The sequence below is a fragment of the Glarea lozoyensis genome, assembly GCF_000409485.1.
Source record: "Glarea lozoyensis ATCC 20868 chromosome Unknown GLAREA11, whole genome shotgun sequence".
Lineage (NCBI taxonomy): Eukaryota > Fungi > Ascomycota > Leotiomycetes > Helotiales > Helotiaceae > Glarea > Glarea lozoyensis.
In genome coordinates this window covers 127,612-140,352 of record NW_007360985.1, presented here as the reverse complement: position 1 = coordinate 140,352, position 12,741 = coordinate 127,612, and the positions used below count along the sequence as shown (strand labels likewise).

General features: G+C 45.8%; 3 protein-coding genes across 3 annotated transcripts; 1 reads left to right on the top strand and 2 right to left on the bottom strand.

The window, feature by feature from the left end:
- Positions 1-654: 654 nt before the first annotated feature.
- Positions 655-2,179, top strand: GLAREA_10959 (Metallo-dependent hydrolase; the record flags this gene model as incomplete). Its single annotated transcript, XM_008079150.1, has 3 exons — positions 655-1,366; positions 1,415-1,544; positions 1,843-2,179. The coding sequence occupies 3 exons, from the start codon at positions 655-657 to the stop codon at positions 2,177-2,179; spliced, it is 1,179 nt and encodes a 392-aa protein (XP_008077341.1).
- A 1,025-nt stretch (positions 2,180-3,204) lies between these two features.
- GLAREA_10958 (Pectin lyase-like protein) lies at positions 3,205-4,438 on the bottom strand (the record flags this gene model as incomplete). The annotated part of the gene is made up of 3 exons (XM_008079149.1): positions 3,205-4,086; positions 4,135-4,160; positions 4,213-4,438. 3 exons carry the CDS (start codon positions 4,436-4,438, stop codon positions 3,205-3,207), a joined length of 1,134 nt encoding a protein of 377 aa, XP_008077340.1.
- Positions 4,439-7,013: 2,575 nt separating this feature from the next.
- On the bottom strand, positions 7,014-12,468 carry GLAREA_10957 (TPR-like protein; the record flags this gene model as incomplete). The annotated part of the gene is made up of 13 exons (XM_008079148.1): positions 7,014-7,220; positions 7,272-7,447; positions 7,505-8,068; positions 8,120-8,553; positions 8,604-8,731; positions 8,781-9,527; positions 9,575-9,726; positions 9,774-10,193; positions 10,616-10,662; positions 10,713-10,909; positions 10,959-11,698; positions 11,754-12,072; positions 12,265-12,468. 13 exons carry the CDS (start codon positions 12,466-12,468, stop codon positions 7,014-7,016), a joined length of 4,335 nt encoding a protein of 1,444 aa, XP_008077339.1.
- Positions 12,469-12,741: the final 273 nt, after the last annotated feature.

The following is a 12,741-nucleotide window of genomic DNA, read 5'->3' as shown; positions in this document are numbered from 1 at the left end:
ACTCCGGCCTGTTAACAAATCAGAAAGAAATACACAGCTTTAGATATCGATCATCAGCTTTCCTATCAATATGCAAGCTCATGCGGAGGTTTTCATTGCTTGCAATAAAAGATTGACATATTAATAACTTTCCCTGAAGTCGATCTTCGGCTAATGTGGGGTACACCTGGGCAGTATGAGCACACTTTCCTCCGGCCAACAACACTTCGATATTTGGACAGTCTAGGAATTACAAACAATGCATTAATTAAGAGATTGAGATACGTAGTTGATCTAATGAGTTCTAAGATTAATTATGTGTTTAGTAGGTTTCCAACTTCCATAGTCAAGTGAAAATCTAAAGGTGCAATGACCCCGCTCGCCATCCCCCACCTCTGATTTATCCCGGTTGTTGACTATTGGATTTGGAATACAGCGTCTAACACAGTAATTAACAACCTCTAATCTTCTCTAATGACCATTATCCCCAGCTCCATCAAATGCAACAGCACCCCAGCTTTAGACGTGTCTCGGCTATTTCAGTCAGCTTTTGAAAGGGGGAAACATCGACTCTCGCTTATCACAAATCCTGGGAGCGTCAGGTCTCAGCCTTATACACATTCCGAGGTCTGTGAGCATACCTAGCTCTTGCAGTAGACGATACTTATAAGTAAAATGTCTATTACGCAATTTATCAACTGTCGACAATGCAAAAACGGGCAACTCATATCCGAGCCTCTCACAGTCAACACCAACGGCATCATCATACCTAACTCACCCCTACCCCAAGACACCATCCAAATCGACCTAAACAACAACATCATCTCCCCCGGATTCATCGAACTCCAAATCAACGGCGCCCTCGGCTTCCACTTCGCTCACTATGAAGACCCCAAAACATACGCAGATGGCGTGCAGAGATTAGCAGAATACCTACCTTCCACAGGCGTAACAGGATTCTACCCAACCGTACCCACCGTAGCATCTCACGTTTTCCACTCCGTTCTTCCCCTGCTAAACCCCACCGATGGAGAAGCAGCTGCATCAGTCCTCGGAGCTCATGTTGAAGGACCTTTTCTTGCCCCGTCAAAGAAAGGCGCACATGATGCCGCAAATATGCATATACCAGCCAACTCCTCACTAGAAGAGATATACGGCGAGGAAAACCTCAAACAATCTATCAAAATCGTTACAATGGCTCCAGAGCTGCCAGGTGCAGTCGAATTCATGAAGACATTACGTTCCAAACACGATATTCAAATTTCAATGGGCCACAGCGCCGCAAACTACGATCAAGGACTGGCGGGTATGGAAGCTGGTGCAAGTCTTCTAACACACTGCTTTAACGCAATGAACCCGCTTCATCATCGAGATCCTGGGCTGGTTGGTAGGTTCAAGTCATTACTGTGTGATTTCGTCTAATGAGGAAGTGCAGGTCTTCTCTCGGATCCAAATCCACCGTATTTCTCCCTTATAGCAGATGCTATTCATCTACATCCTCGAGTTGTGGCGATGGCTTATCGATCGTCACCTAAGCATTGTATACTTATAACGGACAGTATTGAGTAAGTTATTCTGTCTTATCCGCCCTAGAAAGTTTTCCTTCTTCCCTTCTTCGTATGGCGCTCAATCCACACTCGAGTTCAAATCATACCCGCAGTATTTGATAGCCTACCACTCAAATCCTCACTCCAAATTGTTCTTCCTTGCGTCGCAGTGGGGAAGAGATTAGTTGGAGTCAAAACAAGACATTTCCTGAAAACAAAAAATGATATTTCGTCGATTGTTTTCAATAGATGTGCCTCTTTTTGCGCGAAGTACGCTCTGTCTAAAGTATCACTTGTCGCTAACCAACACCACCAGACTCTCCGGTCTCCCCGACGGCCTCCACCCAGGCCACGCGCAAATCCCATTCAACCAACTAAAAACCGGCAACAAAGTCACCATCGAGAACACCGACACCCTGATAGGAACCTGCATCGGGCTCGACGAATGTGTGCGGAATCTCATGGCATGGGCTGCCATACCACTGGCAGCCGCCGTTCAATGCGTGACGGAGAATGTGGCTGATGCTATGGGTTTGGGGGATAGAGGAAGGCTAGAGGTGGGTCGGAGAGCGGATTTGCTGGTTTTGAGTGAGGAGGGGACGGTGAGGGAGACGTGGGTTGGGGGGAGGAAGGTTTTTGGGGGAGAGGGTTAGGGTGTGGGGATGAGTGCCGGGGGATGTTGATGGGGGGAGGTGAAGTATTGCGCAATGTCTATCATCGCCGATATCGAGATGGAGAGACGCTGGATTAAAAATACAACATTATTTGGACGAGAAAGAGAACATACAGAGTCATTATTGATAGCTCTGTAAAATATACCTATACTTCTACATCTATGCGATACTGCGACGTCTTATCAAAATGCTCGAGTAGAATTTCTCATTAATACAGCTCACGAGGAGTTACTGTTAACGTTTTCTTCATATGTTAGAAGACTCTCACAAAATTAACTGATTTCATTATCAGCTTTAATAACTTTAAGCAAGTTCAGCAAATTTTCTTATAAACATGCAAATAGTCGATTTTGTCGTGGACAAGTAAACGGCTACCAAATACCACTGTATTGCATGAATAACGGGAAACCCCTTCCTATACTAAGTACATGTAATCTAACAGACGACTCCCAACAATTCTTTCTCAAAAAGCACATTTCTCCAAGCTAAACGAGACTATATAGTACAGTCACTCAAGCAACTGAGTAACTTCAACTTGATAGAAAGAAGTTGAGAAAATCATGGTAGAATTAACACAAAGCCTTCCAGTGCCTTGTAAGACTGAAAGAGACGCTTCTAAATGTAACAACGTCAGAAGACGACTTTCCAACACTCGTTCTTCAACAGATACACGTAACATTATCAATACAAGCAACAACATATTCATTTAAAATAACCGAGTAAATATAGCCTTCTCGTCCGGACTTTCTTATTTCACAGTAAAAATGTTTCAATTCTGACATACAACACAACGGTAGGTTGTAAATGTAACATTTAATTGTAGCCAGCTTGTGAATTATCTATGTACAGAAAATATGCCATCCAGCGTTATGAAAATTATTTTGACAAGAATGTGAGACAAATGCCCATATGTATGTCGATACCAGCTCTTTGCTTCCTCCACTTTCAAGCCCCAAGTCTACCAAGATCTAAGCACTTGGCTAGAATCCAACTTCCGGGCATGCTTAGCAAGCGGCTCCTCCAGATGGGATGTTCAAGCACTTAGTGCTCTTCTTTCCACCAGTAACCTTGTTTCCAGACCAAGTCCATCCCGAGCACGATCCCTTTCCGCAAAGAATATAGACTGGTGTAGCAGAGCTGGTGACCGATCCAGTAACGCCAGAGACAGTGAGACCAGTGATTGGGACACCGGTGGTTGGTTTTCCGGTTGGGGATCCGTTCTCGTAATCTTGTTGGATGACGATACCGTACTTGGTAATGCCAGAGAGAGTGATATCTTTGTAAGTAACACCCTTGACGGCACCGGTGGCTCCGGACACGGTCTTGATGCGGACACCGTTTTGGGAGTTGATGATCTTGGAGGAGAGGATCTTGACGGTGTCGACGGTGTTGTCGTCGCGACCACCGACGGAACCGATTGAGAGACCGTGTCCACCGGTGCAGGATCCTCCAGTGAAGGTGATGTCGGTACCAGAGTTGATAGCGAGACAATCATCTTGGTTGACGATGTTTGCGTTGGAGATGGTAACGTGACTGGAAGAGCCAACATCGAAAGCATCGGTGTTGTGGCCTTGAGAGTCGCCGGCCTTGTTGTTCATGGTGACCTTGTCGACGGTTAAGGTATCAGCACCGTTGATGGACATCATTTGAACTGGAGAGTCCTTGAATGTCAAGCCAGAGATGGTGGACTTCTTGAGGGAGTGAGCGTAGAAGAATTTTGGCTTGGTCTTTCCACCGTTGGAACCCTTGGTATCCCACCAACGAGCACCATTTCCATCGATAACCGATCCGGAGGCACCAGTGACAGTGATAGAAGTTCCCGAGACAGAAACGAGAGGGCCGGACCATTCCTCGTAACCGAAAGTGGTTGTACCCTCAAAGATGACCTAAATGTGTTAGTTGATGAGATATATTTCAGATGGAGATGTATTTACGTGAGTACCAGTAGTGAGTTTGGTCACTAGATATAATGCGTCAGTTAAATCCAAGCAATCTTGTTGTCCAACACTTACGGTCAAGAGTAGTTCCAGATGGAACAGCAACGTTTGAAAGAACAATAGTTGCGCAAGAAGCCTTAGACTTGCTTGCTTGAGCAGCTCCATTGGAGCCAGAGAAAGTACATGTAGCTCTCTTAGCGAGATCTGGAGCAGCTGTTGGAGCAGGAGCGGCAGCAGGAGCAGCAGCGACAATTGAGGCGGAGGCAGCCACCAGGCTGAGAAGGGTTGAAATTTGAACCATTTTGAAAGACAGATGCAGATGTGCAGAAAAGAATGAATGTAAGAGATGAACGAATGTATAAGGTTGGAAGGGTGAAGAGAAAATTCATTTGATGGCAGGAAGAGGTACTACTTATCTTTTTTCTCGACTGGAGCAGTGCCGGTCTGGCCTGCTCATCACAGACCTGCAATATATTTGCGGTCCTGTGAATGATTCCTGCGGCCCCTCTCATCTGGTGTAAGGACAAGAGCATCGGTGGCCATCTTCGGAATGTGGGCCACGAAACGGTTCGATGGGGTCGGTTTGGTATCCGTCAAGTCGATATCGAGGACAACAACGTTCTAGAAACAGTTAAGCATACCGGTAGGTACGAGCTCCGGCATAACACTACAAGAAGCTTATTTCTAAGTGGATATTTACCAGAAAGGAATGACCAATTGTTCAGGCACGGAGCGTCTTCAGGTCTGGTTGGTGGACTCTCGGAAACGTTTCTATAAGCGTCCACCATCTGAATGTTCAGATAAAGTATGTGGGGTGGACTAGTGCTTGACCTGCAATTTAGTTCCAGGTACAAATTAATACAATACAAATGCAGACTTAGTCGCCGGTATAGTCGGCGTTAATAGTCGATAGAATGATTTGTAAGAAGGAGAGTACCGAAAAAAGCAGCATCACAGACCAGTAGCTTGTTGGTACTATATAATAGTGATTTAAGTGGTGGAATTAGAAGTGATCCTGGTGTAGATCCGATGGATCTTGGGGACTTACTCCAAAGTGTCCATGATTATTGTTTGCGCCATGCCAGCTTTTTCAGTGTTGTAAATCCGCCATACGGAACATGCTTTGTCCATGGAATCAGCCTCGAACTTGCAAGTCATCATCCCAGCATGGAGATTGTGAGTGTGTAACTTCAAAGCCTTTGCATTGAATTATTGACCAACTTCGCCTCTATCAGAAAACCTCAGACCGAGCATCCGAGAATAGATTAAGGGACTTCCTACACACAATCTAGGCAGGTGTCCACAAGCTTTCTTGTCCCCGGGATTTTCCTCTTGGAAGTGCTTGTGTTTTGATTAAGAGGCCATCTCGTACTCGGTTGTGGTTAAGATTTTCTCCGACGTGAAACAAGCTTTGGTGGGTCAAAATATCGAGGGTCAAGCATTTCCGTCCTCGAACCCCCTTTGAGAATTGTTCCACCAAAGGGGCAGATAAGCTTCTATGGATTTCTTGGAATTCCTTGTGTTCTCTTGGAAGGCTGAAACGACTTCAGGAACGAATGCGAACTGCGATCATTGACCCACAAATATCACGAAGTTCATTTCTTCATTCGTTGAACTTGAATCAAATCAGTACGCCAATAATCTTTACATCTTCAGAGGAGATTATACGGTGACAGAACTACCCGGTAGAACCCGGCAACAAGATATTGTCACATTGTTTTATAGACTTTGAAGAAACCTTAACTATACTCATCCCAAAACTAGTTTAGTATACTTCTACACAAATGCACCATTTCTGTTTTAAAACTTGGCTGTATTTGCACGCCAAAGCCACCAGTCCGGTACTCTACGGATTTGTATTCCTTGCTACCCTATATATTCGGTACGATACCCTGAACTCAATCAGCAAACAATAATTCGGAGACCAATGATTAGCTACATCCTCATCACGTTGCGAGCCGACAGCACAGGACGACCATTAGTGAATACAGACTTCAAACTTTGCGGCCGACAGCGAGTCAACATGTGAGGAGGAGGACACCCAGTCCGTAACCAATCTAACTCAGAAAAAGAGCTTCATAGACCAGAATTAGGTCTCCTTGTTGTATACAATTAATGCCAAAACTCGAGCAGTCTCGAAATACACATCGCGAATTATTGAACCTTGTAAGATTACTTTGTTCGCCGATGTGTTCAAATGTCTAGATAAAACACTAGGGACATGCAGACACAGAGCTCTTGGACAAATGGTTTAGCGTGCGTATTAGCTACTTCGAGGAAAACGATAACTCCTTTGTAGATAAGACTCGAGATTTGGACGGACTTATTACATCTGTGGCGAAGAATTCATTGTGCTCTTGAAGCCACAAAGTCTTCGGTGAATCACCATTTAACAGCACAGCGGGGACAATTCTTTCAACTATAATTCTGCGCTGTCTGAATTTTGTAATGAGCTAGTATGTTCATGTAAGCGTCTCGTGTATAAAATATTAAAAATACGAGCTAGAAGGATAAAGATCTTAAAGTCATCTCTCATCACAAAGCCAAAGGTAACTCAGCGCAGCAGATTTCGCCTCGCTAACAAAATATTCAGAACCATCTGTAACACGTGTCAGCGAGAGAGACGGAATGATTAGATCGAAAGACCAAATCGCTACTCCGAGGATGGACTGACCAACTTGATAGAACAGTAAGCGCCTGCCGATTCTGGTTAACAATGGCCAACCGTGACGCAAACTCGCATATATATTAGGCGATTCCGTGCAGAGAAATACGAGCTTAGCTAAGCCCTGGAAATCCGAACAGGTTGCTATTGCGGCGAGCTGGACTTCCACACGATCCGAGTCCTCATATCATTAGTGTATTTGAAGCCCGAATCAAGTGTCTAATAACAGCCCAGCAAGCTTTTCTTGCAGGAGTCTTTCAAGAGCACCTTCATCATTTACGAAGTGTGCGACATTAATCGCCTTACTAGCCCAAACCTTACAGGCATCTTCTTGCTGGCCAAGGTATAGGTCGACAGCGTGGTTGAAGGCCTTAGTCGCAATCCAGTCGAGTTCTTCGCTAGGGTACGGCTCATCTGTCTGTACCAACATTAATCATCGGGATCTTACGGATGACACCAAAGGACTTACCTCGCTCGCTTCTCTAGCATGGGCAGCAACTTGATCAAGGAGAGTTTCCGCGGTTTCCTCGTGGCTTAGGAGAGCTATCTGAAACAGACACCGCATGTACTTGGCTAGGTTAACGCTATTGACACATTCCAAAGCCCATGCTTCATTGACGATTTTCTTGAGAGTTGCAATCAAGGCTGAAAAACACGCATCAGTCCGATGGTTATTCAGTGCAATCCTAGGATCCATCTTACCTTGCGTCGGGGGTGAGATTGATATCGCACAATCGGCCATAAGTTCGTACGCCCGCATACTCTTGCAGATATTCGCGTTCAGAATGACATGTCCTAGTTCATCCCACTTCTTCAGATGACAGGCCGCTTCGAAATCGAAGGTCAATAGGATAGACAGTTTCTGTAACAGGTCTTGACTCTGAAACTCTTCCATTCTTTCGAGTTTTTCTGACAACAGCTTATCAAAGCTGGCGACGTGCTTTCGTAGATCAACATAGTATTGCAACTGTTTTTGAATATTGTCTTCCCCGCGAGCGAGAGTAACGATTGCAGTCGCTGCGGAAAATTGACAAAACATCTTCCGTAACGATAGGTCCTCGGAGACTTGTTCTGGAATTCCTTCTGGATACTGATCGATGAAGGCTATACAACAATCTAGCATTCTCCAAATGTAGATTGGAGACCATGTCGAGATATGTTGTATAGAAGTGTTGTAAGAGTTCTTGGAAAACCAATCTAGTTCGGGAATTGTCCATACCGCATCTATGCTCGACGTTTTATTACTCTTCCGTATAGATGTCACGGCTATGCAGTTTTAGTGCTCTAGCAGTCAAACAAGGTGCGAAATACTCCTACCTCCTTCAAAGAGCATGCAAAGCTTGTCCACTAAAGTCTCAGTCTCATCCATTTTACTTCCCGCTTGTGATTCTTCAAGTAGTGAGGAAGTTAAACCAATTGTTATACGAAGTAAAGAAGGTAGGTGAACTGGCGTTGGCGGGCCGTAATTGAACTTTTCAAGCACCAATTGCAAGGCTGCCAAGGTCATTTTTTTGTTATTGCCTTCGAGCGAGTGTAGACAGCATGCGTAGAGTAGGGAGGGATCGTTTGGGGAAGACGAATAGATGGATTCAAGGCATTCGGAAGCGGTGTCGATGCTATTCATCCTTATGGCAATTTTGTACATCAAGAATCTTGTCATTGGCTCATTTCTTGCCGGGGGTGGCATCGCGTTCAAGATCTCCACAGCGCCATTGTCATCCTGTCTCTCGATGGCGCACAATAACATTTTCCTGTGCAAAAATCAGCAACATATCTCGAGTTGAAGGCTTGGTATGCTTACCGACTTATGCGAGCCATGTTGAGATCACCACAGTTTTGAAAGACCTGGTGCATAGCCAACCGACACCACTTCTCCGCAGTCTCGTACCGTCTTTGAGCATAATTTGCTTCGATACGCTTCCACAGGAGCTACAGATTATTAGTCAATAGATGGTTCAAAGACAGCAGGCCACCTTACCGTGTGAGCGGCTAGAGTCGCCGTCGAACTCACGCCTGTAGCCACATTTCCAAGAACGATACCCAGAAATCCTTCCAGCGCGGAGAGAGAATCTGCGGAGTCCTGTTCAACTGCCATCCAAAGCCGCGTTATCAGCACCTTTTCGATCATTCGATCTCGCCTTTCATCATCTTTCTCCGTTATTACGCGTAATCTTAGAAGGTCGTCCAGTGATTTGCAAGCTGAAACTGAGTCGTGCATACACAATTTTCGAACGTGGAACATGACAAGTCTGAAATTCTCGTCGTTTAGTATAACAGACCTGATTATCCTGGCGAAGACATCGCCGAAAGTGATACTGTCGAATTGCTCCGCCGAAGTTGCTTCTAGAATCTCTAATCGAAGGGCTAGGACGATTAGTCTATCCCCAAGCTCATTTCCGAGAACTTCGACCTGATCACGAGCTTGATCCAGAGATTGGGGATCTTTGAGGAGTATTCGAGCTTTCACTGTTGACTGTATGATGGATACTCGGAGTTCACTAGCATCCATGCTTAGCGCCTCGAGCTCCTGATCTGCTAATATTTCCAGCGCCCTGTCAAACCACTGAATAGCTATTGTATATTGCGTTTTGTCCAATAAATGTCTTCCCATCTCGTACAGAACATCTGCGAGGCTCTCAGCCGTGTCAGGATCAAGTTTGCGTTGCTTTGGTCGGGCATTTGTATATAGGTGCTCTACAATATCCAGCTGCTTCTGATGCCACGCCTAATTGCATGTCAGCTTCGAACGACCAAAGCAAGAGGGGTAAGGACCAATGAAGTCCGGAGGATGAAGTATTCTGAGCTCAGGCGTTGAAGGTCCTCTCCGTGTTCTGCCGACGAGTCACCCTGGATATCTTTGAGCAAGCCTTCGAATTTGCCAAGTCGCTCCAGGACTTTGGAAGCAAGATCATATTGGTTCCGCCCTGAGCCGATGTCAGCAGATCCTCACATCCATCTTCTGCGGATATACCAATTGATCCTTTGGCAGCCTTGAAGCCAATTTTCATTAGTCTACAGATATTACTACTCGTTGACTTTCCATGGCCGTGCGCGCAACACAAGAGAAGAAACGCAAACACGCGCGCTATATCTAATACGGCTGGGGAATTCTGCGGGGTTTCGGATTCATTGTCGCGTCGAAGGCGGGTGCAAAGGTTCCATAGTACCGTGGCAGTACTGTCAATCTCCTCACACTTAGATGCTGCAGCTGTGCCCAAATTGCTTGGGAAGGTAAGTATTTCTTTCTCAATTTCGTGCACAAGACTTCCTGGCGATCTCGAGGTTGCCGCAGCGGAGATTTGTTGCTGGATATCGGCAGCAAAGGCTTGGACAAAACATAAGCCAACACTTTCCACATCTGTTGGGGAACGGGGACTTGCATAGAAGTTGCCTGACGCGTTTCTCCTTGTCAGTACGGCCTGGATGTATTGGCGCCATTTCATCTCAGGTGAGGTGAATCGTGTCCCACAACTGCCAGCTCGGGGCTGCCCTCGGCGTCGAGGCAAGTCCTGTCCACAACAGATCAATTGGTCCTCCTGATATCTCGCAGAAGCATAAAAGGACGTTTTTCGTAAACAGGCGCATTCAGATGAAACGAGAAATGATGGAGAAAGAAGTGTCGAATAATATGAAGTTTGTTGTTTTACAGAGTGGTGGTATCTAACTTGACCTGACCCACTCCACTAGCGTCAAGGACTCCTACAGTAGGTACCTAGGTATGGCTTGCTGCAGCCAAATCTCCGGCGCCTTTACACCGCAACATTTATTTACTTGGGCCCTAATATCTACTAAGAATTGAATGTAAGTTCTAACGTTTCACAGGATCTTGCGGGAGAAAGTTTCCAACAATCAGAGACGGGCTGTGGGATGTTAGTAATGGTTAAGGATGATACAACGAATAATAGCTCACATCTTGTGGTCATCCCTCTTAATCGAGAACGAAAAGCAACATTTGATGGTTGGGTCTTTCGATTTATCGTCGGGATTTTTCAATGAACAGCTCGTTATGAGAGCTTTTTGGCCTAGATCAAAAGCAATGGCCCCAAACTTTTCCCAGTAGTTGACGAGCGACTCTTCAGTGAGAATTTCGTGTATGGCAATCTTTCCCTGTCTAGTGTAAGCGCAGTGTGAGGTCGATACAAGCAGTGTCGCCTACATCTCTTAGCTTCTCGATGGGCACATGAATCAGCTCTGCCATCTCCTTGTTCCCTCTAAATATTTCGCCAGTTCTCCGCCAACAACAAGCGGGAATAGCCATGCTTGCAAAGACACGATCGTACTCCATGAGGCTACGTTCAAACCACATTTCAACATATATCAGCTCAATATCTGTCAATGATTGAACCTTTTCTCTAAATTTGGGTCTAAATTGTTCAAGCTGTCGTAAAATCTTCTGTTTCGATGCCATGTGCATGTGTGAATCCATATAGAGTGATAATCTAGCGTAGCCTTTCACATAGTTGAAAGGCTTCAACATCCCAGCGTCGTATTTAGCTCGAAGGAGCCGCTGCATTCTTTCTTCCGGGGCATCATTTCCAGATGGATCCGCAGCTTGAAGATAATAGTCTCGTGCCTTATCTGCGGGTATAACACTCGCTGGTCTAGGCATTGCATAGCCTTGCGAATTAGCAGGTAATCCAAGATTGGCGGATTGCTGTGAACCGGAGTTATTGCTGAGTCCTCCTGGCAACATGACACTTGATTGACCACCAAAAAGAGTTGGGGTGTCTTCCTGCAGTAATGCTCCGTCGTCGAGCAAGCTGTTATTCAAGAAGTCGTTCAGAAGATTATACTCATTCGTGACTTCTGGCGCGTTGAACATATAAGAAGAATGGTAAGTATGCATATCTTGGAATTGGCTTTGTGTACCAAGCCAGTCGTTCGAGTATCCGGTAACTACATGCTTCCATTAGTGACTGCCCACATTGCTCAACTTGACCGAGTAGCTCACACTGATTTGAATTGTTGTTGAGAGCACTTGCCTGAACTCCCGACACAGGTGATGGTTGAACGAGTAAAGAACTAGCCTGAGGAAGCGTTGCTGTCCCAATCGCAAGACCGCTATCCTGCGATTGAACCTGGGGCTGCTCAATTGAAGTGTTCATACCACCATCCACGTTACTTTGTAGTTGCTCCGTCGCCGCGTCATCGTCGTCAACTGGATTACTATGCTGTTTCTTGGATTTTTTCGTGGCTGTTTCCGGTTCGCGGGGTTCGTCATGACAGAGGTGCCCAATATTTCGTTTTATACAACGCGCACATGGGCGTTCCTGTACGACAGAACGAAGTCAGTCATAGAACACTATGTGTCACAAGGGGTTGCATATATTGGAAAGAGGTCGTACCAAGTCGCATGTCATATGCTGGTCAATTCCCAGATCAAATTAGCTTCTGCCAAACAACATTCGCATAGGTGCATCCGGCCATGCTCTTCTTGTATTTCGACCTAATGTAAGACTTACAGATCGTCGACAGTACACACAAGCTGTGGGGCCATGACCAAGATCAGCGGATGTTTCAGACATGCAATTGGGAACGGTTGCAGAGGTTTTATTCGCTGGACGTACCGTGATTGACTTTCCGTCTCTTCTTGGAATTCTTACTCGCCCCAGCAGCCGGCGGCGAGGCATTCGGAGGTTTTGTATCCTGCCCATTGCTTGCGCCATTCTGTTCCATTACATCGGAGCCTCTGTTTCAAGAGATTCCATCGGGTTGCGACGTTACGCTGTTGACCTTTGGTCCTCGAGGAAGGTCTTGCGCCGGTAAGGATTCGCGATTGGTGTAAGGTCGCGTCCTGTTGGGAGAACGTTGAGGTGATTGCCGAGTAGGGTAGATCGTTGCGCGGCTATTCTGCACTCTGGTAGGATCAAGAGTGGTTGATCAAGGTAGTGAGGACGTTTCTTCTGTCGAGATGAGGGTGTTCAAGATTGCGGGGCGTC